Consider the following 23,401-nt stretch of genomic DNA (forward strand, 5'->3'; position numbering starts at 1 on the left):
ATGGTTTTTCACGGGTGGATCAAATGAGAACAAAACATAGAATTCAGAGCCAGCCTTATATAGCAGGGAGCTGAGAAACCAATCTCAACGGATTTTTTTGTTTTTAAATCGTCATTTGTTTGACATTGTGGATGTTGCTAATGGAAATAAACATGGTGTGTGTGTTTGTTTTGCCTTGGAAGTTGGAAGGTTCTGCCTGCAGGTATCTTATTAGAGCACTTCGTGTGGTGGGAATTGGGGCATTTCTCATGTGAACCCATACTTAGCAAAATTTAGTATGAATAAACCAGACTGCTTCTAAGAATAAATATGCTACTCTTTTAGAAAGCCTATTATGTTTAAGAAAATTAGCAAGGGCGCTGTCTCAAGGCTTGCTTTCTTTCTTTTTTTTTTTTTTTAATATAGTGACACTTGACCACCTGAATTTTGTTATATTTGTTGCTTTAATGAAGATGTTTTTTTTAAGTTTATTTATTTATTTTGAGAGTGTGAGAGAGCACACGCATGTGTGCGTGGGTGGGAGAGGGGCACAGAGAGAGAGAGAGAGAGAGAGAGAGAGAGAGAATAGCTCAAGCAGGCCCCGAGCTGTCAGCGCACAGCCCAACACGGGGCTCTAACTCACGAACTGTGAGATCCTGACCTGAGCGGAGATCAAGAGTCAGATGCTTAACCACTTAACTGGTTGAGTCACCCAGGGACCCTGCTGTAATGAAGGTTTACAGAGTACCTGCTGGGCACCCATCCTGAGCCAGACAGTACTGGCAAGGCAAGCTGACCCTTTTCAGATAACCTTGATCCTCACAGCAGTTTCCAGATGAGGAAAGTGAGACCCAGGGGGACGAGCCACTTGTCCAGGGTCACCAGCGAGTCCAAAGCAGACCCATGGACAGAGTCCGGGGCTCAGACTGCGGGCTTCAGCCTGCCAACCCCAGGCTCCTGCTGGGTAGCACCCTCCATCTGCCGTGAGGAGCTGACAGCCTGTCTGGGAAAGTGAACAAAACTCGAGGACCAAACTCATAGGGGCAAAAAGTCGGTTAGGTCCTAAAAGAGGGACGGATATATACTTGGCATTTCAGAGTCAGGTAGAATACAGGGCACTAAGCCTCCCTGGCGTTCCCCGTGGCCTGGGAAGCCCACCGATTGTCCCCCCACACTGTGGGGAGGGGGACTCAGTGATTCTTGGATGCGCTCGGGGACCCACGTTCTCATCTTCGTGCTGGGCGTCTGGCTGGTGTGTCACCTGTGTTTTCTGATTTAGTCCTCACGTCCATCCCAGGATTTGGTCTGGTTATTGACCCCTTCTACCAATGTATTAGTTAGCTATTGCCGCATAACATACTGTCCCCAAATATAGCAACCTAACACAGTAAGTATTAGTTACTTCACAGTTCCTGAGGGATAGGAATCCAGGTGTGGCTTAACTGGGTCCTCTGGCACAGGTTTCCTTGTAAGGCTGTCACCAAAGTGGAGGTCTCCTCAAGAACTGTAAAATTGTAGGCTAGGGGCGCCTGGGTGGCTCAGTCGGTTGAGTGTCTGACTCCGGCTCAGGTCATGATTTCGCAGTTCTTCGGTTCAAGCCCCGTGTTGGACTCTGTGCTGACAGCTCAGAGCCTGGAGCCTTCTTCGGATTTTGTATTTCCCTCGCTGTCTGCCCCTCCCCCGTTCGTGCTCTGTCTCTCTCTCAAAAATAAATAAAGATTAAAAAACATTTTTTTAAACCCGTAGGCTAATTCTAAGTAATACACAGTCACTGTATGAAATCAGTGAAATTAAGAAAAAATTATTTTAATCTTTATTTATTTTTGAGAGAGGGAGAGAAACAGAGCACAAGCAGGGGAGGGGCAGAGAGAGAGGGAGACACAGAATCTGAAGCAGGCTCCAGGCTCTGAGCTGTCAGCACAGAGCCCGATGTGGGGCTTGAACTCACAAGCTGGGAGATCATGACCTGAGCCGAAGTTGGATGCTTAACTGACTGAGCCACCCAGGCGCCCCTGAAATTGGTGAAGTTTAGAAAACTGTTTATAGTTTTGAGAACATCGCCCATGGTCAGTGTCATCCTGAGACAACCCCGTGTCTGTTTATGTTGGCGTTTTTTTCCCCTGGTATTCTTTTTATTTTTTTCATTATATAATTGGAGCCATAAAATACACTCAATTTTGTATCAAGTATCATATTCTCATGTCATTAAACATTACATCGAGTTTATGTAAGGATATAATATTTAAGCCATTTCATTTGTTCTAGCTTTAGTGCACCTTGTACAGATATTCAGATAGAAAGACATCTTATGTAAACATTTATAACACAAGTTTAAATATATGTGGCACATGTTTGGTTCATATAGCTCTCCCTGCTTTGAAAACACTCGTCATGAATGTCTTGTTTAAAAAGTCAAGGTGACATTGAGGGGTGCCTGGGTGGCTCAGTTGGTTGAGTGTCCGACTTCGGCTCGGTTGTGATCTCACGGTTCGTGAGTTCGAACCCCATATCGGGCTCTGTCCCGACAGCTTAGAGCCTGGAGCCTCCTTCAGATTCTGTCTCCCTCTCTCTCTCTGCCTGTTCCCCATTCGCGCTCTGTCTCCCTCTCTCTCAATAATAAATACACATGAAATAAAAAGTCAAGGTGACATTGAGAGGAAGAAAGCATTTGAAGCAGTGCAGATACTGAGTCATGTAGACCCGTGTTTGCATCATCATTTTGCCTCCTTGTAGCCACGCCACCTTAAACGGGTTACTGTGGGTCTCCATTCTCTGGTCTGTAAGATGATTATTTTACTCACTCAACAGCCACTTACTAAATATCCATTGCCCCAGGTAGTGTTCTAGGCACTCGGAATACATCAGTGGGAGGAAAAAAGACAACACTCTTTGTTTCACAGAGGAACCTTGAAACCAGTGGCCTGGGGGTCAGGGGAGGAGGGGAGACAAAATGGGTGATAAACATAATAAATAAGTAATGAAGTATGATAGAAGGTCTTAAGTGGGGGCGCCAGGGTGGCTCAATCAGTTAATCATCCGACTCAGCTCAGGTCGCGGGATCAAGCCCCACGTCGGACTCTGTGCTGACGGTGTGGAGCCTGCTTGGGATTCTCTGTCTCCACCCCCCTCTGCCCCTCCCCCTGCTTGTGCACTTGCTCTCTCTCTCTCTCTCAAAATAAATAAATAAACATTAAAAAAAAAAAAAAAGGCCATAAGCGCTATGAAAAGAAAAAAGGTAGAACAGGGTAAGGGCAGGCAGGAGGACCAGGAGCGAACTGTAGTTTGAAATAAGGGGCTCAGGCCCCTGCTGCGATAACCAGAGAGACTGACTCCTGGCATCGTAATAAGAACCGAGCGACGGGCTCCTGAACGGCCCAGACCGAGTCCGGTACTCCGTCAGGGCCAGGGAAATGCTTGCCCGCTGTTGTTACTCCTGAAAGGACAGTCACCCTGATTCCTTGATGTGATTCCTTACGTATTCCCTCATTCCGCTCCCTTTTACCCAGACCTCCTGGGAGCGCGTGTTCGAGTCCGTCCAGGCACAGCCAGGCAGGCCAGGCCGTACTTTTCAAGGTGCCGTTTCACTCCCTGATGTCCCTCTGAGTCGAGAGGCCTGGGTTTCAGTTTCCCTTCTGCACGCCCCCCACCAAGTTGGGCAGTCCCCCCCCCCCGCCCCCCTGCCCTGGCCGAGTGTGTAAAATAGCGTGCACAGCGCCCACCTCAGAGAGCTGCTGTGGGGAGTGAGATGAGAGGAGGAGGAAAGACCAGTGTGGGGAGCACAGAGCTGTGCACAGACGTGTCCTGTCACGTGCTAAGTAAGACCCCACCCCCCCGGCCGGGGCTGTGCTGTGCCATCTGAATCCGCTTTCTCTGCCCCGCTCCTGCCTGAGGTCCCTGTTAGAAGCATCTAAGCGAGGACTTGGGCACCTTCCTTGTCACTCTCTTCCCCTTGTTGGCTTGGCACAGCCTTTCTTCCTAGAAGCGTTTCTCCTCCGGGCAGAGAAGTGAGCTGTCAGAAAGTCCGACATGTTTTTAACATTTCTCTTTTTTTTATTTTTATTTTTTAACGTTTATTTATTATTGAGAGACAGAGCGAGACAGAGCATGAGCATGGGAGAGGCAGAGAGAGAGGGAGACACAGAATCCGAAGCAGGCTCCAGTCTCTGAGCTGTCAGCACAGAGCTGGACGCGGGGCTTGAACTCACGAACCGCAAGATCATGACCTGAGCTGAAGTCAGACGCTTAACCAACTAAGCCACCGAGGCACCCTGAGTCCGACATGTTTTTGAGCAGCGGACCATTGAGCGCAGCTAGTTACCCAATCTGGTTGCCGTGCCTGTTGTCACAAAGGCGGGTTTCAGGTGGTCATTTCTTATTGTGTCCCGACTGTGTCTGTCTTGGGAAGGCAGAGAGGGCAAGGACTAACTGAGAACAGAGGGTATCTGCTGTGGGCAGGATGGGCATCCAGGCAGGCGGGTGGAGAGATCCCTCTTAGAAAAGGACACTGGAGACCTTGCTAGAAATCGCCTATCCAGGGGCACCTGGGTGTCTCAGCAGTCAGTTAAGCATCCGACTTCAGCTCAGGTCATGATCTCATAGTTTGTGGGCTCAAGCCCCACGTCGGGCTCTGTGCTGACAGCTTGGGGCCTGCTTGGGATTCTTTGTCTCCCTCTCTCACTCTGCCCCTCCTGTGCTCCCACTCTTTCTCTCTCTCTCAAAAATAAATAATAAACATTAAAAAAAAAAAAAAAAAAGAAATCTCCTATTGACTCGATTGTGCCCTTGGCTCCCGTCGACGCTTGATTAAATTCTGTGAAGACAGGAAGGCAGGACTGGATCCTGTCTCTCATGCAGCATTTTGGAGGGAGATGTGTTGGGGGTGGGGGGAACCTCTTTGCGGGGATTCTCAACCCCGGCTGCACGTGAAGTTTCCGGGGCAGGGGTGGGACCCAGGCACCAGGAGCTGCTACTGCTCCTTCCCACGGTGCCGCCAAGTTCAAGAACCAGTGCTAAGTTTAGTGGACTTAATACAGGGGTGGCTGTTAATGTCCCACTCGGGCAGATTTCCCCCCTCTTCCTTTTGCCAGCACAGCAGGTGCACGGAACTGTGCACTGGAGCCTTGAACCAGCACCAGTGAGGAACATCTAATACAGCCTGGATTTTTTTTTTTTTTTTTTTTTTTTTTTTGTCTTAAGCTGCACAATATGAATCCTGAGGCTGGTTCCTCTGGCCTTTGAGCTATGCTATACTTTCAGACCCCTTCCCTCTAGAACTGGAGAAACAGAAGGAATAAAAAAGACGAGGTCATTACCATACATTTCCCTTGGCTCCGTTGCAGTAAGGACCAGAGGACAAAAATGCCTGGTAGGAAAGATCAGTCTTTCAAAAGGGCCATGGCCCCCTCTGTCCTCCATTTCCAGCCTTCATTGTTTTGAAGGCAGGAGGCCCACAGACCGGGGAGAGGTGGCAAATGCCTTGTCGCTGGAAAGCGTGACGCGTGGTGGTTGCTTGCCTTTCTTACCAGCGTACGTGGCCTCCAAACGATGGACAAACATGCCGCCTTAGGTTTTTGTTTCATTTGTTGGATCCTGATAGCTACCCTGAATAAGTTGAGGTTGCAAGGCAGACAATGCGTGATGGCTTTGCGTGATGTCAGCTGTTCTGTGATCTGGGACCGATGCCTGTCAGGGACGCCAAGGGACCAAGGAGCAGAGACCCAAGTAAACCCTGCTGGAGCAGAGGGGCATTGGGGAGGTGACCTATCTGGCTCTCCCTGCCTGGGGTGGATGTGCCCTAGAGGTGACGGAACGGCCACGTGTGGAGTACTCCATCTGGTCATGTGTTGGCCCTTCCCCTCTTAAAGGCCACCTCTTTTTAGTCACAAGGCCGATATTCGGGAAGGGATAGCGATGGTGAGTGACAGTGACTTAGGTCCTCCACTCTCCCTTTCGCCTTGTCCCAGCGGCCCCCGCCTCTGAGCATGTGATAGCGAGGCCAGTCTCACTGCTCCACGACACGCCCTGGGCCAAGCCAAGGGAAGTGGCATCGGCCACCTCACCCATGTGGCCAGCACGCGCTCCGCAAACATTACTGCGTTTGTCCTCTCAGGTGGGATCCGTTACCCCAGTGTTCTCGACGGGGACACCTGGCTAGAGTCACAAAGCTAATGTCGGTATGAGGACTCGAACCCGAGTCGGTTGGCTTCCAAGTGGTACGTCTTTCCCGTAGATCAGGCTCTCTCAGACTCTACTTGTAGTGAGCAGCGTGAGCCTGAGGAGACCTTCCGTAAGGTACATGGAAGGTGACTGACTGCCCGGATTCTTCCTTTACAGACCAAAAGCTGGTGTATGTCACGAACAGACGGGAAAGTAGGTCCAGTCTTCTTAGGCTTCGTCATGGCTAAATCACTGTGTAACAGGAGCTCCTGGCAAGGCCGATTTTGTTATTAACTCGTGCGCCTTGTGAGGTATGGGAGGCAGGCCTCCAAGGATGATGTTTGCTTTTTTTATTTTTTATTTTGTTAATGTTTACTTATTTATTTATTTTTATTTTCGAGAGAGAGAGAGAAAAAGAGAGACCGAGTGCGAGCAGGGGAGGGGCAGAGAGAGAGGGAGACACAGAATCCAAAGCAGGCTCCAGGCTCCGAGCTGTCAGCACAGAGCCCGACACGGGCCTTGAACTCCGGAACCGTGAGACCTTGACCTGAGCTGAAGTCGGACACTTAACCGACTGGGCCACCCAGGCGCCCCAAAGGATGATGTTCGGAGCCTCACCTGTGTTCTGAGGGAGCACACCTCCTGCATTGGGCTCTCTGTTTTGCTGTGAATGTGCAAAATACTTTAATGCTAAAAACCCGGTATCGTAAAATGGAAAATTGCACATGGAGGAATGAGTCCAGTTGAGATCCTAGATCCATAAATTTAGTCTCCTGACAGCTAGATTGTGCTTTCCGGAGTTCAGGGGGATATAAAAGTCAACACCTTTATGTAGATCTACGTGGAGTACAGTTGAATTGCAGCTGTTTTTGGAGCTATAACTTTGAATTACTTGGTTTTGTTATAAAAACGAGTTTACAGCAACATGGGTGTTGGCTTGTTTGGAAAACAGGGCAGAGGAAAGCAGGGGAACGCAAAGGGGTTTGGAACACGGTGAACATCCTTCGCTTGACCTCTCCGGTGGTCTCACGGGGAGGAGGGGGGGGTAGTTTTTTACCAGGTTGGCACCGCCCCCCCAGCTTGCGGGCGTCTATGGTTGACAGGCCCATGGACACAGGGCTCCCCCTTGGGGTCACTGGCAACGCTGGGCCTGGAGGGGGGCCAGATTCCAACAGACGTTTATTTAAACTCTTACCTATTCAGCAACTGTCTCGTGGGAGGGGGTAAACTGATGTTGTATCAAGAAAAACTGTCTGCGTCTCCAATTTCAAAAGAGGAAATTTATTACATGAAGTCATTACGTGAGATTTGCCAAGTCAGAAAACTACTTGGAGGCATACCACGTGATTTCAAATTGAGATCGCAGAATCAATCACTCGTTTCCCGGTGAGTAGCGCTTTGCATACAAAGCGGGGTTGCAGACTTGATAGGTCTCTCTGCCTGTTGGTCTTGGAGTTGGTAGAAGGGTGGGGAGTTGGGTCCCACCGCATAATTCCCGTGTACCTGCGAGACGTACTTCACAGAGATGCGTTCCCACCAGCTGGAGAGGGCAAGCCAAGTTAATTTACTTGTGTTTCCACTTTTAGGGCTCTTTCTGGAATGCCCAGTAGAGAGTTGCTTTTGTTCACTGTCTCTTCATCTGCCTGCACAGGGTTTCTCCCCTTGGTACCGGTGACCTTCTGGGCTAAATAAGTGTTTGTTCTGGGGACCGTCTTGTGCCTTGTAGGGTCCTGCCACCACACTACAGTAGTGCCAGAGATGTTTCCAGGCATTATCAGATGTCCCTGAAGAGAGGATGGTCTGTGTTGACAACTCTTTTCTTAGGAAAAGGAAGGAGCTTGGGCTGTTAACAACTGCAATTCAGCCGCACTCCACATAGATCTACATAAAGGTGTCGACTTTTATATCCCCTTGAACTCCGACCCCCCCCAGAAGACCTTTGTCTGCAGGAGTGGGATTTAAGTAAATAGTTCCCCAAACATGAAATTTCTAGCCGGTTGGCCAAAGTCAAAGTTTTTAAAGCGGTTTAATTCCATCAAGATGTCTTTGATGATTTTCGCTGAGATGAGGCATCAGACACCCAGAAATAGTTACTGGGGATTGGGGGGGGGGGCGGGGTCTTTTAAATTAGCAAATCAAGAAAGGTTCCAGAAGGGTTCTGTGACTTTTTTAGGAAATGCATTTCTCTTCTTTTTTTTTTTTTTTTTCCTTCTTATATTTAGTTTTGAGAGAGAGACAGAGCACGAGTGAGGGAGGGGCAGAGAGAGAGAGGGAGACCCAGAATCCCAAGCAGGCTCCAGGCTCTGAGCTGTGAACACAGAGCCCGGCGTGGGCCTCGAACTCATGAACCGCGAGATCTTGAGCTGAGCCGAAGTCGGACGCTTCACCGGCTGAGCCACCCCGGCGCCCCTCAGGAAATGTGTTTCTGAGGCGGGTTCAGCATGTTTGTGGTTCTCATGGGCCTGGCTCCTGGGGAAGCCTGGTGAGTGCTTGTTGTGGTGTCTCTTCACGAGCAGAGTGCATGCTATTGAAGGTGCCGGCTGGGCCCTGTGGGCAGCAGATGGCAGTAAACGGGCAGGAGGGCATATCCTGTCCTCAGGATCTCCTCTGGGCAGGCGACGCGGGGGGACAGTGGGAACGAGGTGAACACGTGTTGAAATCCAACTGTCGGGAGTGGATTATGGTCCTTGGAGCGGTGGTTTTCAAGCTGTACTCTTAGCAGCTGACGTTACTTGTTTTGCAAACAATATGCGCAGAAACCCAATATAAGTAAAATGGATCAGAGCCAAGTTTGAGGCCAAGGGCGCAAGAAGGGGGCCCAGGGTCCCTTATCCCTCGCCTCACCTCACCTTCCCTCATTTCTGAGAACACGCCTTGCGTTACTCGTCTGACTGAAAGGCTAGTGCTTGGTTGGATAGTGATCTTTTTTTTTTTTCCCCCCGACTGGATCTATTATCTTTTTTTCTAGTAAAAGTAATTTTCAAAACCATAAACCCAGATGAAGATAATAATGATGTTCCATTGCTGTTTAATTTTTCTCTCAACATGGAGGCAGATTCAGGGGCTGAGAACATAACACACGTACATACACGTGTATATGTATATATATTCATTTGAAGTATTTTGATATTCTATTATGAAAAACTTAAATATATAGAAAAATAGAGGGCGTCTGGGTAGTTTAGGCAGTTGAGTGTCCGACTTCGGCTCAGGTCATGATCTCACGGTTCATGAGTTTGATCCCCACATCCGGCTCACTGCTGTCAGCCCAGAGCCGGGTTCGGATCTTCTGTCCCCCTCTTTCAGCCCCTCCCTTGCTTCCACTCTCCCCTAATTAATTAATTAATAGAGAAAAGAGAACTCTGTTTCCCTCAGTGTAACAGTTGCCATTATCTTGGTCACATTTGCTTTATGTCTTTCCTTAAACTAATGGATAAGAATTTTAAAAGACGTTCACAATAACAAGGTCTGGGAATATTTTTACCCAGTTCCCCCACCCCCCACCCGCCCCCTGCCCCAGTTCATCTTGTGGACCATTGTGATTTGAATTTAATTTGTGAAACCTACATGAGGGATACAAATTTGATTCAGCACGCAAGCGTTCTTGGCGTCTGTGTAGTTTATTTTTCATTCAACAGTGCTTTGGGGATGCCTCAACCTGAGCAAAATGAAACGTACTAGAACATTGCTCCTGCCCTGGGTTTTGTTAGGAAATGGGAGTTCTTAGGTGGCTTGTCTGGAAAACTGAGGAAAATGGGTTGTGTGTGCCACGCCTGCAAGGTCTGGGGTGGGCAGGTGGCGGGGTGGACAAAAGATAATAAAATATCAGATGAATTTGGAGGTTTGGGGGAACAAGCCCTCCCATAGTGTGCCGGTCCCATTCTGGAGTTGGCAGAGTGCTTTGTGCATGATGTCCCTGCAGACCTGGTGTCCTAGGGCCTCGGGACTGTATTGTGTGGGTCACAGCCTTGGCATGGCATGGGGCCAGCCCACCAGGGGACAGCTCTAGTGTGAGCAAAGCCGTTACACCAGTGGGTTATTCACTACCTGCCTTGCAACTGGGAGTGGAAGAGTGATCAGAGTTGAATTCCTTGTTTTCTCAGAGTTTACTGTGCTATTTTAGCACATAAAAGGACCCAGGAATCTTACATGAGAAAAAATAGCCCATTGGGGGTCCCGGGAGATTAGCTGACACCTTGCCAGGTTCCTGTCACACTGGCCCTCCCATCCTGAGTTTTCAACTCTCTCTTCATTCATTCATTCATTCATTCAAAGAAAGATGGAGTTATATGCACTTTTGATAGAAGTATGCCTTGTTTCAGTAGTCCATCCCAAATGGAACGATTTGGCCCTACCCTGCATTCATTTCTATGTTAGCTATTTTCTTGAAGTTCAAGAGCACTAGAAAAGAAACAATGTGGTATAGTGTAAGGGTTTTAAGCTTACTTGAATTTATCAACGTAGGGCTTGGTTAATCAGTAACTTATTTTTAAAGATTCTGTAGCAAATGTGTTCTCAGGGCAGAAAACAGATTTTTGGAACCTTGGATTTAGGCTTGGAAATACAAGCCAGGTGATTTCTCACTAAGTTTAATTTCTAATAATGATTTTAATGGGTCTTCCTAAACCAGGCAACAGCCTGAGTCACGGAATATAAATGAGTCTGAAGGAGCTTCCAGGTCCCAGTTATACGTAGAAACACAAGATTTGTTTTCAAATGAGCGTCCTACTGAAGCAGGCAGATATTCGTCTTGAATTCTGTGATTGCTTTTAAAATGAACTATGTTCACGAATTAGCATCACGATTCCCAAAATACGTGCTGACAAAAATGGTGATACCCAATTTCATACAATGTAACTCATCTGTTACTTGCATGGATGGGGGGGGGAGAGGTGTGCAGAAAACTTTCAGTTTCTTTTCATTAAACTGACCCTGGGAAAGGTAGGGGTGGCGTTTCAGCAACTCCTTTCTTTCCAGAATGAATTGCTTCTTCCCTCACTTTATGAATTGGTAGAAAATATGTAAGTTGGTGAATATTTTTGCGGTGTGATCGCTTTTCAAAATTGAATCGCGAGGCCAATGCATCTGTTGATACTGATGTGAGGGGGAATGTTTACAATGGCCTGTGACTGATTTTTCCTCCTCTTTGGCAGGAAATAACTACATGTTTGCCAGATTACTACAAGTGGACTCAGTACCTCTTTATTAAACTCTATGAGGCTGGACTGGCCTATCAAAAGGAGGTAAGTTAAAGATAGCTGCATTTTATTTTATTTTATTTTATTTTATTTTATTTTATTTTAATTAATTTTAATTTTATTATTTATTTATTGTGAAAAAGAGAGCATAAGTGAGTAAGGAGGGACAGAGAGAGAGAATCCCAGGAGGGACAGAGAGAGAGAGAGAGAAAGAGAGAGAAACAGGGCTTGTGTTTTACCCAAAGTGGGGCTTGTGCTCTACCCGACGTGGGACTCGAACTCACGAATTATGAGGTCGTGACCTGAGCCGAAGTCAGTGCTTAACGACTGAGCCACCCAGGCATCCAAAGTTACCTGCATTAAAGAATTTTTTTATCTCCTCAGTCTTACTAGAGCACATCGTTGTTAATTAACATACAGACCCTGTTTGCACAGGAGCAATGAAAATGAGCACTGCCTCAAGTTCATGGAATCATTTTTAGCAGACCCAGAGAGTAACTACTGCCTGGCTTAGCATGGTGCCTCCAGAACGGGGCTGGGGCTTCTTAATTCTACCACAGAGTATCTGGTGCCGATAATGATATCATGCAGGGAGCATAGGAAGAGCGGAAGTTTCTCTACTCTTAGCTCAGCTAGGAGTGCCGGCTGGGCGACCTCACTCCAGGAATTGTGGTTTGTCATCTGCTAAAAGGGGTGATAGCATCTCCCTCACATGGCCTTGGGAAGATCAGAGGTGCTGTTGATTTTTTTAAATTTTTAAAAAATTTTTTTAACGTTTATTTATTTTTGAGACAGAGAGAGACAGAGCATGAACGGGGGAGGGGCAGAGAGAGAGGGAGACACAGAATCGGAAGCAGGCTCCAGGCTCTGAGCCATCAGCCCAGAGCCCGATGCGGGGCTCGAACTCACGGACCGCGAGATCGTGACCTGAGCCGAAGTCGGACGCCTAACCCACTGAGCCACCCAGGCGCCCCCAGAGGTTCTGTTTAAAGAACAGCTATCATAGTGCCTGTACATCGTGGTCTCCCAAGAAACGGAGGGGCTTTTACTGCAGGGGCTCAGTAATGGTGGATAAGCCTCAGATGGTGAGAGAGAGGGAAACGCTGCCATAGTGTGGCTGGGTGCTGTACTCTCCAGTATAGTAGTTGCTAGCAGCGTGTGGTTGTTGATACTTAAAGTAATTCAGATGGAATAATATTAATAACGGTCCTCAGTCACCAGCCACGTTCATGCGCTAGTAAGCTAGTATTGGACAGCACAGACACGGAACATTTCCATCAAAACAGAATGACCTACCAGCTGCACCGGTCTAGCCAATTCAGGAGTAACAAGTAGAAAATCCATTGTCCCTTTACGCTTGAGTCCTTCTCCTCTGACCAGAGGGATTTCATGACATAGAATCACATTTGCTTTTCTGCGGTCACATCACACAGCTGGGTCTTGCGGTGAACAGAACTTACGTAAGTATTCTGTTTGAAGTTGAACAGTTTTTAGGGTCGGTAGGGAGACCAACGCAGAAGCCTCGTGGTGAAGTTCAGAATAAAACCAAAATGCCGTAAACCTCGACATCAACATCGTATGGCTGACGAAAATCAGGAGGTGAAACTGGGGAAGAGAAGTAGAAGCCAGCGTGAGGTGGTCCCTTTATGGTTCATAACAAGGAGGCATAGATCAGGAACTAGAGCTGTACGTCTATTTTCTTATAGTTAGAAAGGTAGCTATGAAAGGTCAAGGTAGCAAAGACCCAAGAATGAGAAGAGGCGTTGGGGGTGGGAGGAGGGCCGAATGACCATGCGGAGTATCTTGTTTCATGGGTCAATAGAACCGTCTAAAGATAATCTGTCAAAACCGAAGTGTAGTTTTATTAAAGTTACGATGGTAAACACCAGAAGAACTAACTGCGTGGAAGCTGCTCAAAGCGGGGGAATATTTTAATACCCGTTTAAGATCATTACGAATGTTCTTTTTTGATACTCCGCCCAAACTCAACAAGCATTGGTTTCTTAAAGGTGAGTTGCGGTGTTAAATCTGAAACATCAGTGAACTTTTGTCCTCTTCCATTATGATGCATCCGTCTGTCCTGCACGCTGGGTGGATTTTATTTTTTTACCCACACATACTCTTGTAACATCACACATTGGTCACTTGGAAAACACCGGTAGGTGTAGTGAGTGACGTAGATCTTCCAAATGTTGACATATTTCACCCCCGGGAATATCATCAGAAGAGTTTTTAAGTGGTAGGAAGCTGTGAAGTTCATGGTGGCCGGATACAAGTTTTCTAAAATTCTGGTTTTCACTTCATAGTTCAGATTGTATCATTGGCAGCAGAAACCATCCGTGGTTTTCCTGGAGCAACAGGCTTGCTTTGTTTAATTTTGAGAAAACGTTTGTCAGACTCCTACGTGTCAATAACCATAGTTTATCGTTAGTCATTCTTTCACATGGAAACACAAGTTATTGAAAAAACTGGCTACTCCTTCCTGTTCACCACTCAGACAGTTGTGGCTGTGCTTTTTCCCCGAGACAACTGTCACTTTGTGTGGCCGCACTTCTTATGCCTGCGTCCCATTGCGTCGCAGAAAATACCAAGAGGACGTGTGTTCAAGTGTTAAAATGTAAGAATGTGAATACAGGGGGGCACCTGGGTGGCTCAGGCGGTTGGGCGTCCGACTTCGGCTCGGGTCATGATCTCACAGTTCATGAGTTCGAGCCCCGCGTTGGGCTCTGTGCTGACAGCTCAGAGCCGGGAGTCTGCTTCGGATTCTGCGTCTCCCTCTCTCTCTGCCGCTCCCCTGCTCATGCTCTGTCTCCATCTCAAAAATAAACATTTAAAAATTAAAAACAAAAAGAATGTGAATACGTTTTATGGCTTTGTCAAGCACAGTGTTAGTGAAACCGACTTTCCCCCCTTTCTGCTGAGTGCACAGTAGGGAAGGATCCAGTGACTGCTGGCAGAGTCTGGTGCCACCACCTTGATTCATGCTGAGGGCCGAAGGTCTCAGCCACCATCACGCTTGCACCAGTGTTGCAGATGTGAACACAAGGAGAAAGGCAAACAGGGTCTTATTATTGTAACGAAAAGAGTTTTGATCTGCAGATCCCTGGCAAAGGGCCACAGGGACCCCCAGAGGTCACACTTGGAGAACCATTGTACAAAGGAGGCAGCCCCTACCCCGGCTCTCATCTTTAAGTTAAGAATATTAAAATGTTGATTATTTTAAAATACTATGTTGTTGAATAGATTGTACTTTTTCGGAGAAAGTGTTGAGTCCCCATTAACATTTGGGATGCATTGACTGAGAATTTTGTGCTACTGGGCCATCCTGATGTTCAACCACTGTGGACTCTCCTGGGTCAATTTAATTTCTTTTAAAGTAAAGACTTAAGAAAAGTTGTTAATGTTTATTTATTTTAGAAAGATAGTGGTTTTGTTGCTGGTTGTGGACTGAAAGGCTTTTGGTGTATTGATTTTTTGTGTGTCCACTAAATTGTCATGATCTTAAGAAAAAATCATAAATAGAATACAAAAAACGCACACTTGCTGTATTGTTTGAAGATCAGTGTTAGCCCCAATCCAGGGTATTATTCCATGGGTCTCCTTTTATTGGAAAGCTATTTTCAAATTGGCTTTAACACCTAAGACATCTTGGTGTCCGTTGGCGTTCCATTCCTAGGGTTTATTTCAAAATACAAGCTTTTGAAATTAACATCAGAAAGCTAATTGACTTTAGAAAGCCTGCACATAGCATACTCTGTAAAGCATATTTAGCCAAAAACAACCCGCATATTAATACCTTTCCTCTGATGGCATTGTTGTAACTTTTTTTGAAATAGGAAATAGCCTTAACCCTTAAAGACAGTTCTGCTTAGAAGCTGCACAAATGAACTTAGATTTAGGGAAAGCGTTTCAGCAGAGCATTACTAAACATAACTGGAGTGTTGCAGTCTTTTGTTCTTGACTCACCCCATCCATCAAAATGCTCATTTCCTTTGCAAAAGGAATCTCTTCTTGCTCTTGCCAAACAAAAATATTTCCAGCCAAAAATAGGAATATAAAGACCTCCGCTTGGCAGAACGTGAGTTTCACCTCTCTGGTTTAAAAAAAAAAAAAAAAAAAAATGTGGTGGATGCAGTTAGCGGGGAGGGTGCTGTATTATGCTTGGGCATTCTGGGGAATTATGGAGGCCACCTAATCTGTGGGTTTGTCTTTGGCCTCCTCCGTGATTTCGGAGGCGGCTGGTGACAGTGCTGATGGCACCCACCTGCGCTGGGTTTGCCGTGTGGCCTCGTGGTGGGGGAGCTACTGAAGGAAACACTGTACCAACAGGCAGCCTGTCCCGCTCTGCCCCCTCGTGGCTTTGGAAGGTGGTGACGGTAAATAACCGGTAGCCTTAGAAACCGTCCTCTCCGGACTCTGTCCAAGCCCAGGCCCCTCCTGGATGGAATGGAGCGAGATGGATTTTGAGAGTTCAACCTTTTCATGCGATCTAGGTGGCGTTCCTTAATTACACATCGTTTTGTCAGGAAAAAAGCTAATGGACCTTAGAAAATCAATACCCTAAAACATCCTTCTGGAGCCTGAAGCTGCCTGAGAGCACACTCAGGAAAGGTTTTTGGGTAGTATAAAAGCAGAGCCCGAGGAGAAAGAAGCAAGGGGAATGGTGGAGAGTGGCCAAGCGCCCGAGGAGTGATGTGTGGGTCAGGAGACGGAAGGGTGCTAATGGAGGATGTGATCTAGAAGGGACTGGCACCCTGTGTGAAGGGTAAGACCCAGGAGGGGCAAAGGGAAGGAGCATCCTAGTAAAGGGAAGGAGGAGATTAGAAAGCAGGAGGTTTGGAACAGGAGGCACATTGGGGCGGCAGGTATCACGCAGCTGCCGTGCCATAGAGAGGAGACGTGATACATGAGAATTCGAGGAGAAAGTGCCCCAAGAATCTCCCACGGAGCCCGTCGTTGCCCACACCTCTGAGAACCCAGGGGCCAAGAAGGGGAGGTGGGAGGAGGCAAAAATGATGGGACACCCACTGTTATTGCCCAGAATCGATCCTTGTGAACATGGCCGATTGATGTTTATGATTGGGTCGCGGTATGCATTTTAAAGAAATTGTCTTTAAGTTTGTTTATTTTGAGAGAGACAGAGACAGCACAGGTTGGGGAGGAACAGAGAGAGAGAGAGAGAGAGAGAGAGAGAGAGAGAGAGAGAATCCCAAGCAGGCTCTACACTGCCAACGCAGAGCCCGACGCGGGGCTCAAACTCATGAAACCGCCAGATCGTGACCTGAGCCACCCAGGTGCCCCACGTTGTGCATTTCTACAAGACATTCTGAAAGCTTCCCACAGATCACTCAAACAAACCAACGAACAAAAAAATAGGAATTCTGGTATTTAACCCTTGATCAACTGGGGAAATTCTCTGATCTGGGACGGTCCCTTCTGTGACATTGCGAGATCATTTACGTGAGGGAAGCAGCGAGCAAGATCTGTTAGAGTTCAGCATGTTTGCAGATGTGTTAAGGATTTCATGTATTGATTTAATTACTTATTGATTTAAGGTTGATTTCAAAGTACAAGTACAGGCTGTATTTTACAAATAAGGCCAGTTAACTATAAAGGAACACAGAGTTGACTTTTAGGGGGTGATAGCAAGCAGAAGGGCCAACCGGAAAAGGGAAGGAAATGACTGTAGTCAAGGAGGTTGTCCAGAAACACTAGTAATTGTGCTTGCTTGTTTGTAAGCGGACTGTGCTTGCTTACAAACCCGGATGTCCATCAAGTAAATGTTCAAGATGTGAAAATCAGGAATGCCGGATAAGAGAAGATCCTGGTTTCAAGGGAAGCTGTATGAGAGAGACAGCTTCTAAGAGTGGAGACCCAAGGGGCATCCGGGTGGCTCAGTCAGCTAAGCGTCTTAACTTCGGCCCAGGTCACGATCTCACGGTTCACGATTCCGAGCCCCGCGTCGGGCTCTGTGCTGGACAGCACGGAGCCTGGGGCCCACTTGGAGCTCTGTGTCTCTCCCTCTCTCTCTCTCTGCCCGTCCCCCGCCCCTGCTCACACTCTCTCTCTCTCCTTCTCTCTCTCAAAAATAAATAAACACTAGGGCCCCTGGGTGGCTCAGTGGTTGACGCCTCCGACCTCAGCTCAGGCCGTGATCTCGCGGTTTGTGGGTTCGATCCCCGCATCAGGCTCTGTGCCGACAGCTCAGAGTCTGGAGCCTGCTTCGGATTCTGTGTCTCCTTCTCTGTTCCTCCCCTGCTTGCACTCTGTCTCTCTCTCAAAAATAAATAAAGATTTTTAAAAATTAAAAAAGAAAAATAAAAAAAGAACGGAGACCCGATAAAAGGGATTTGGGAAGTAGTTCCTGGTGGCTTCACGAGGCTGCACGTTCTGCACATCCAGGACCCCGGGGGCCCTGCATGTGGCCCACCCCTGGGTCGACCACCTGTGGAAAGGCCGAGCCTGAGCCCTGCAGGTCTGTGGGTGGGCTGGCTTGTGGTCCTGGGAAGAAATGCGAATGGGTTCTCCCAGCCGATGCCTCTTCGATTTCAGATCTTATTTCCTTTGGTGCTTCTGCTCTCCCCCCAAGACTTTCACTGGGGGGAAATTGGTTTTGCGTTTTGCCTGTATTTGTCTTTCATTCAACGCCGGGGTTTTACGATAATGTGTAAGCCTCTTAGGAGCACATCTCCCTCGTTGCCTTTTGTAACCTAGAGCCTGAGAGATGCCAGGCCATGTGGGAAATGTTGATAAGAAAATAAAGTCCTGTTTGTTTTTGCAGTCTGTGGTACTGTTTGCTTCTCCTGTCCCCTTGGAGGTTTGCTGGGGGCCGGAGGCAGAAGTGCTGCATGAAGGGCTTTTTTTCTTCTTTCTGTTTTTTAAGTAAAAAAAAAAAAAAAAAAAAAATTAAGTTTATTTATTTTGAGAGAGAGAGAGAGTGAGAGGGAGCAGGGGAGGGGCAGAGAGAGAGGGAGAGAGAGAGAATCCCCAGCAGGCTCTGCACTGTCAGCACAGAGCCCGATGCGGGGCTTGAACTCATGAACCATGAGATCATGACCTGAACAGAAACCTAGAGTCAGATGCTTAACTGACTGAGCCACCCAGGTGCCCCGGGCTTTTTTCCTTTGTTCTCTATACAGTTTTAGCTGTGCCTCTTTTGCGGGTTGGGGGCGGTTCATGAAAGACTTGTCTATGTTCCTAAACAATACTTGGTCTTTTTTTGTTTGTTTGTTTTTTTGTCTTTTATTTTAAGTGGTACCCTTCTCTCTAGCCCCTAATACAGGAAATAATAGCTATAATACTCATCCTTACTTTATCAGCCTAAAGTTTTTAGGTCTAAGGCACTTTTGTCCTCTATTTTGTCTTTCTATATTTATGGATTCAAGATTTTTCCGGACCCTGAAATGAGAGGGACAAATCATTCCGTACAGATCTTTCCCATCCCGCCTCCAGGCCTTGCAGGCTTATTAAGCTTTTCAACTGGACGCCCTACGTTTCAGTTGTCAAAGCACAGCCCACAGATGGGTTAGTCTGTCCTCCACTCCTAATTTTTAGACATATCTCTGGATCAGTCACGGTCGTGGTGGGAAATAGGGAATACACCGGAAAGCAGTTATTGAAGAAGATGTAATAAAAAAGACTGTTTTTGTGTAGAGTTTAGGGAAACCAGCAAGGGGTGATCAAACACCTGACATTCGCACCAGAGGGAAGCCTTTGCCACCCCAGGCTGAGGGGGCCGATACTAGGACTGGAAGAACAGTAGCAGAGGCCTCTGTGATAGAGGGTGTGGCCTTTGGTACCATTAGAGGAGGCCTGGCTGCGAAGTCCCCCAGGGGCACCTCCCACTGGTTGAGCACAGCTGGAGGGCAAGGGTCCAAGTTAATGCCGCTGCAGAGGTCAACTTTCTGGGGTGCAGACCACGGTGGAAAGAGGATTTGGAGGGGGAAATGGACAATGCTCAGCATCATCTCGTCTTAGAATTGCTTAGTAAAATTTTATTTCTCTCAGAAATTTTTGAGGGCCCCCCCCCCGGGTGGCCCAGTCGGTTAAGCGGCTGACTTCGGCTCAGGTCATGATCTCACGGTTCCTGAGTTCGAGCCCTGCGTCCAGCTCTGTGCTGACAGCTCAGAGCCTGGAGCCTGCTTTGGATTCTCTGTCTCCTTCTCTCTCTGCCCTTCCCCCACTCATTTTCTCTCTCTCTCTCTCTCTCTCAAAGATAAATAAACATTTAAAAAATTAAAAATAAAAAGTTTTTTGAAAACAATGTGTATCAAGTCAGGGTATTTCAGTGCCCAGACACATCTCCCCATATTCATTGCCTTCTTTGTATTATGATTTACCTTAATGTCATAAAGGAGTGAACTTTGACGGCAGAGGGATTTATTGTAAATGACGATAGGAACTAATTAGAAGTCTGGAGAGAAGCCTCATAGTGGCTAAGACTGCAGGTTCAGAGTGAGCCAGACACGTGTATGGGCATATAGATCTTGGAATATTGTTACCTTTCGGGGGCAGATACTGACTTGGGAGAAGGCACCACGGAATTTTCTGGGATGCTGGGAATGTTCTTTATCTTGATAATGAGTGATGATAACAATTTGTTGAGTTGTACACTTCAGATTTGTCCACACTGCTCTCTGTATGTTCTACTTGAACGTAAACAGGAGTTTTTAAAAGTTGCAAAAAAGTTTTACAGTTTTGAGAGACCTGAGTTCCTGCCCTTTCTCTGTCACTGACTGCGTGACCTCAGGCAAGTTATTTAATCTCTCTGTTCCTCAATTTCCTCCTCTGCAGTCTGGGGGGAATAATATTCTTACCTCCACTGGCTGGTCTATGAACTCACAAGTGTAGATAGTGTGCTGCATGAGGGGCAGGTTTTCTACTAACACCACAAAGGTCTCTCGCCCAGTGAGTGGCATTTGATAGTAATTCTTGCTGCAAGTAAAAATAATAAAGATCATATTCTTACCTCCAAATGTGGTTGTGCAGGATTGGAAGAGCAACCTTAGTTTGGCCCTTAAGCACAGCATCTAGCATATGGCAATCAGTCAGTAAATGTTAGCTATTTCTATTCAAATAAATATATTTGTTTCCCCTAAAACAACCTGATTCTACAAAGTTCCAGGTACCATGTTTTTTTCTTTTCCTGTGTTTATTAAAATTTCCAATCACATAGGTTCATCTTTTGGCACAAGAAGATACCAAACTTGATTAGACAGATACTCACAGGCTTCCTCCCAAACCTGTTTGTTTGTTTTTTTTTTTTAAAGATATATTTTGGGGGGCACCCGGGTGGCTCAGTCGGTTAAGCGTCTGACTTTGGCTCAGGTCATGATCTCACGGTTCGTGGGTTCGAGCCCCACGTTAGGTCCTGTGCTGACAGCTCAGAGCCTGGAGCCTGCTCCGGATTCTGTGTCTCCCTCTCTCTCTCTGCCCCTCCCCCACTCACAGTCTCTTTCTCTCTCAAAAATAAACATTAAAAAATAATGAAATAATAAAAAGGATACTGGTTTTAAATTTCAATTTTAGTTAACATACAGTGCAGTATTGGTTTCAGGAGTAGAATTCCGTGATTCATCACTTACATACGACACCCAGTGCCCATCACAAGTATCCTCCTTAATACCCATCACCCGTCTAGCCCGTCTCCCACCCACCTTCTTCCATCAACCCTCATCATCAGCCCTGTTCTCTGTTGTTAAGAGTCTCTTGTGGTTTGTTTCCCTCTTTCCTCTTCCTTTTCCCTTCCCATATATTCATCTGTTTTGTTTCTTAAATTCTGCACGAGTGAAATCATACGGTATTTGTATTTCTGTGACTGACTTATTTCACTTAGCATAAGACATTCTAGCTTCATCTACATCATTGCAGGTGGCAGAATTTCATTCTTTTTTGATAGCTGGATAATATTCCATTATATACCACATTATTATATACCCCATCTTCTTGATCCATTCATCAGTTGATGGACATTTGGGCTCTCTCCATAGTTTGGCTATTGTTGACAATGCTGCTATAAATATTGGGGTGCATGTACCATTTTGTATCCTTATTTTTGTATCCTTTGGGTAAACACCTAATAGTGCAACTGCTGGGTCATAGGCTAGTTCTATTTTCAGTTTCTTGAGGAACCTCCATACTGTTCTCCAGAGTGGCTGCACCAGTTTGCATTCCCACCAATAGTGCAGGAGGGTTCCCTTTTCTCCTCATCCTCACCAACACCTGTTGTTTCCTGTGTTGTTAATTTTGGCTATTCTGATAAATGTGAGGTGGCATCTCACTGTGGTTTCGATTTGTATTTCCCTGATGGTGAGTGATGTTGAGCATCTTTTCATGTGTCTGTTGGCCATCTGGATGTCTTCTTTGTTTGGCAAAGTGTCTATTCATGTCTTCTGCCCATTTCTTAAACTGGGTTATTTGTTTTTTGTGTGTTGAGTTTGATAAGTTCTTCATAGATTTTGGATACTCACCCTGTGTCATGTTGTTCGCAAATATCTTCTCCCATCCCGTAGGCGGCCTTTTAGTTTTGTTGATTGTTTCCTTTGCTGTGCAGAAGTTTTTTATCTTAATGAAGTCCCAATAGTTCACGTTGGCTTTTGTTTCCATTGCCTTCCGCAACGTGTCTAGTAAGAAGTTGCTGTGGCTGAGGTCAAAGAGGTGTTTGCCTGCTTTTTCCTCTAGGATTTTGATGGTTTCCTGTCTCACATTTAAGTCTGTCATCCATTTTGAGTTTATTTTTGCGTATGGTGTAAGAAAGTGGCCCAGTTTCATTCTTCTGTATGTCGCTGTCCAGTTTTTCCAACACCATTTGTTGAAGAGACTGTCTTTTTTTCCATTGGATAGTCTTTTCTGCTTTGTCAGAGATTAGTTGGCCATATAGTTGTGGGTCCATTTCTGGGTTTTCTCTTCTGTCCCATTGATCTGTGTGTCTGTTTTTATGCCAGTACCATACTGTCTTTATGACTGCAACTTTGTAGTATAGCTTGGAATCTGGAATCATGATGCCTCCAGTTTTGTTTTTCTTTTTCAGGATTGCTTTGGCTATTCAGGGTCTTTTGTGGTTCCATACAAATTTTAGGATTGTTTGTTCTAGCTCTGTGAAAAAGTCTGGTGGTATTTTGATAGGGATTGCATTAAATATGTAGATTGCTTTGGGTAGTAATAATTTTAACAATGCTTGTTCTTCTAATCCATGAGCATGGAATGCTTTTCCATTTCTTTGTATCCTCTTTAATTTCTTTCATAAGGGTTTTCAGAGTACATATCTTTCATAGTTTTCAGAGTTCATAGTTTTCAGAGTACATATCTTTTGCTTCTTCGGTTAGGTTTATTCCTAGGTATCTTACCGTTTTTGGTGCAATTGCAAATGGGATTGATTCCTTGATTTCTTTTTCTGCTGCTTCGTTATTGGTATATAGAAATGCAACCGATTTCTGCACATTGATTTTATATCCTGCAACTTTGCTGAATTCGTGTATTAGTTCTAGCAGTGTTTTGGTGGAGTCCTCTGGGTTTTCTACACAGAGTATCATGTTGTCTGCAAATAGTGAGAGTTTGACTTCTTCTTTTCCGATTTGGATGCCTTTTATTTCTTTTTGTTGTCTGATTGCTGAGGTTAAGATTTTCAGTACTATGTTAAATAGTAATGGGGAGAGTGGACATCCTTGGTCCCGGTCCTAACTGTAGGGGAAACGCTCTCAGTTTTTCCCCATTGAGGATGATATTAGCTGTGGGTCTTTCTTATATGGCCTTTATCATGTTGAGGTGTGTTCCATCTATCCCTACTTTGTTGAGGTTTTAATTGAGAATGGATGTTGTATGGGGCACCTGGGTGGCTCAGTTGGTTAAGCATCTGACTTTGGCTCAGGTTATGATCTCATAGTTCGTGGGTTCAAGCCCCACGTTGGACTCTGTGCTGACAACTCAGAGCCTAGAGCCCGCTTTGGATTCTGTGTCTCCCTCTCTCTCTGCCCCACCCTCCCGCTCATGCTCTATCTCTGTCTCTCAAAAATAAGTAAACATTAAAAACATTAAAAAAAGAAAGAATGGATGCTGTATTTTGTCAAATG

General features: G+C 46.2%; 1 protein-coding gene across 8 annotated transcripts in view; it reads left to right on the top strand.

Annotated features, from left to right (window-relative positions):
• LARS2 (leucyl-tRNA synthetase 2, mitochondrial) overlaps positions 1-23,401 on the top strand; it is a 170,790-nt gene that overhangs the window by 49,708 nt on the left and 97,681 nt on the right. For all 8 annotated transcript variants that reach the window (XR_005781487.1, XR_005781488.1, XM_040445096.1 and 5 more), the window contains exon 6: positions 11,289-11,378. Coding sequence is in view for 6 of the 8 variants with exons in the window: in XM_040445096.1 (XP_040301030.1) it covers positions 11,289-11,378 (90 nt within the window). In the remaining 2 variants the exon portion in view is untranslated. The remainder of the gene's footprint in view (positions 1-11,288; positions 11,379-23,401) is intronic.

This window comes from Herpailurus yagouaroundi, unplaced genomic scaffold (assembly GCF_014898765.1).
Source record: "Herpailurus yagouaroundi ecotype Mexico unplaced genomic scaffold, PumYag 193, whole genome shotgun sequence".
Classification (NCBI taxonomy): Eukaryota; Metazoa; Chordata; class Mammalia; order Carnivora; family Felidae; genus Herpailurus; species Herpailurus yagouaroundi.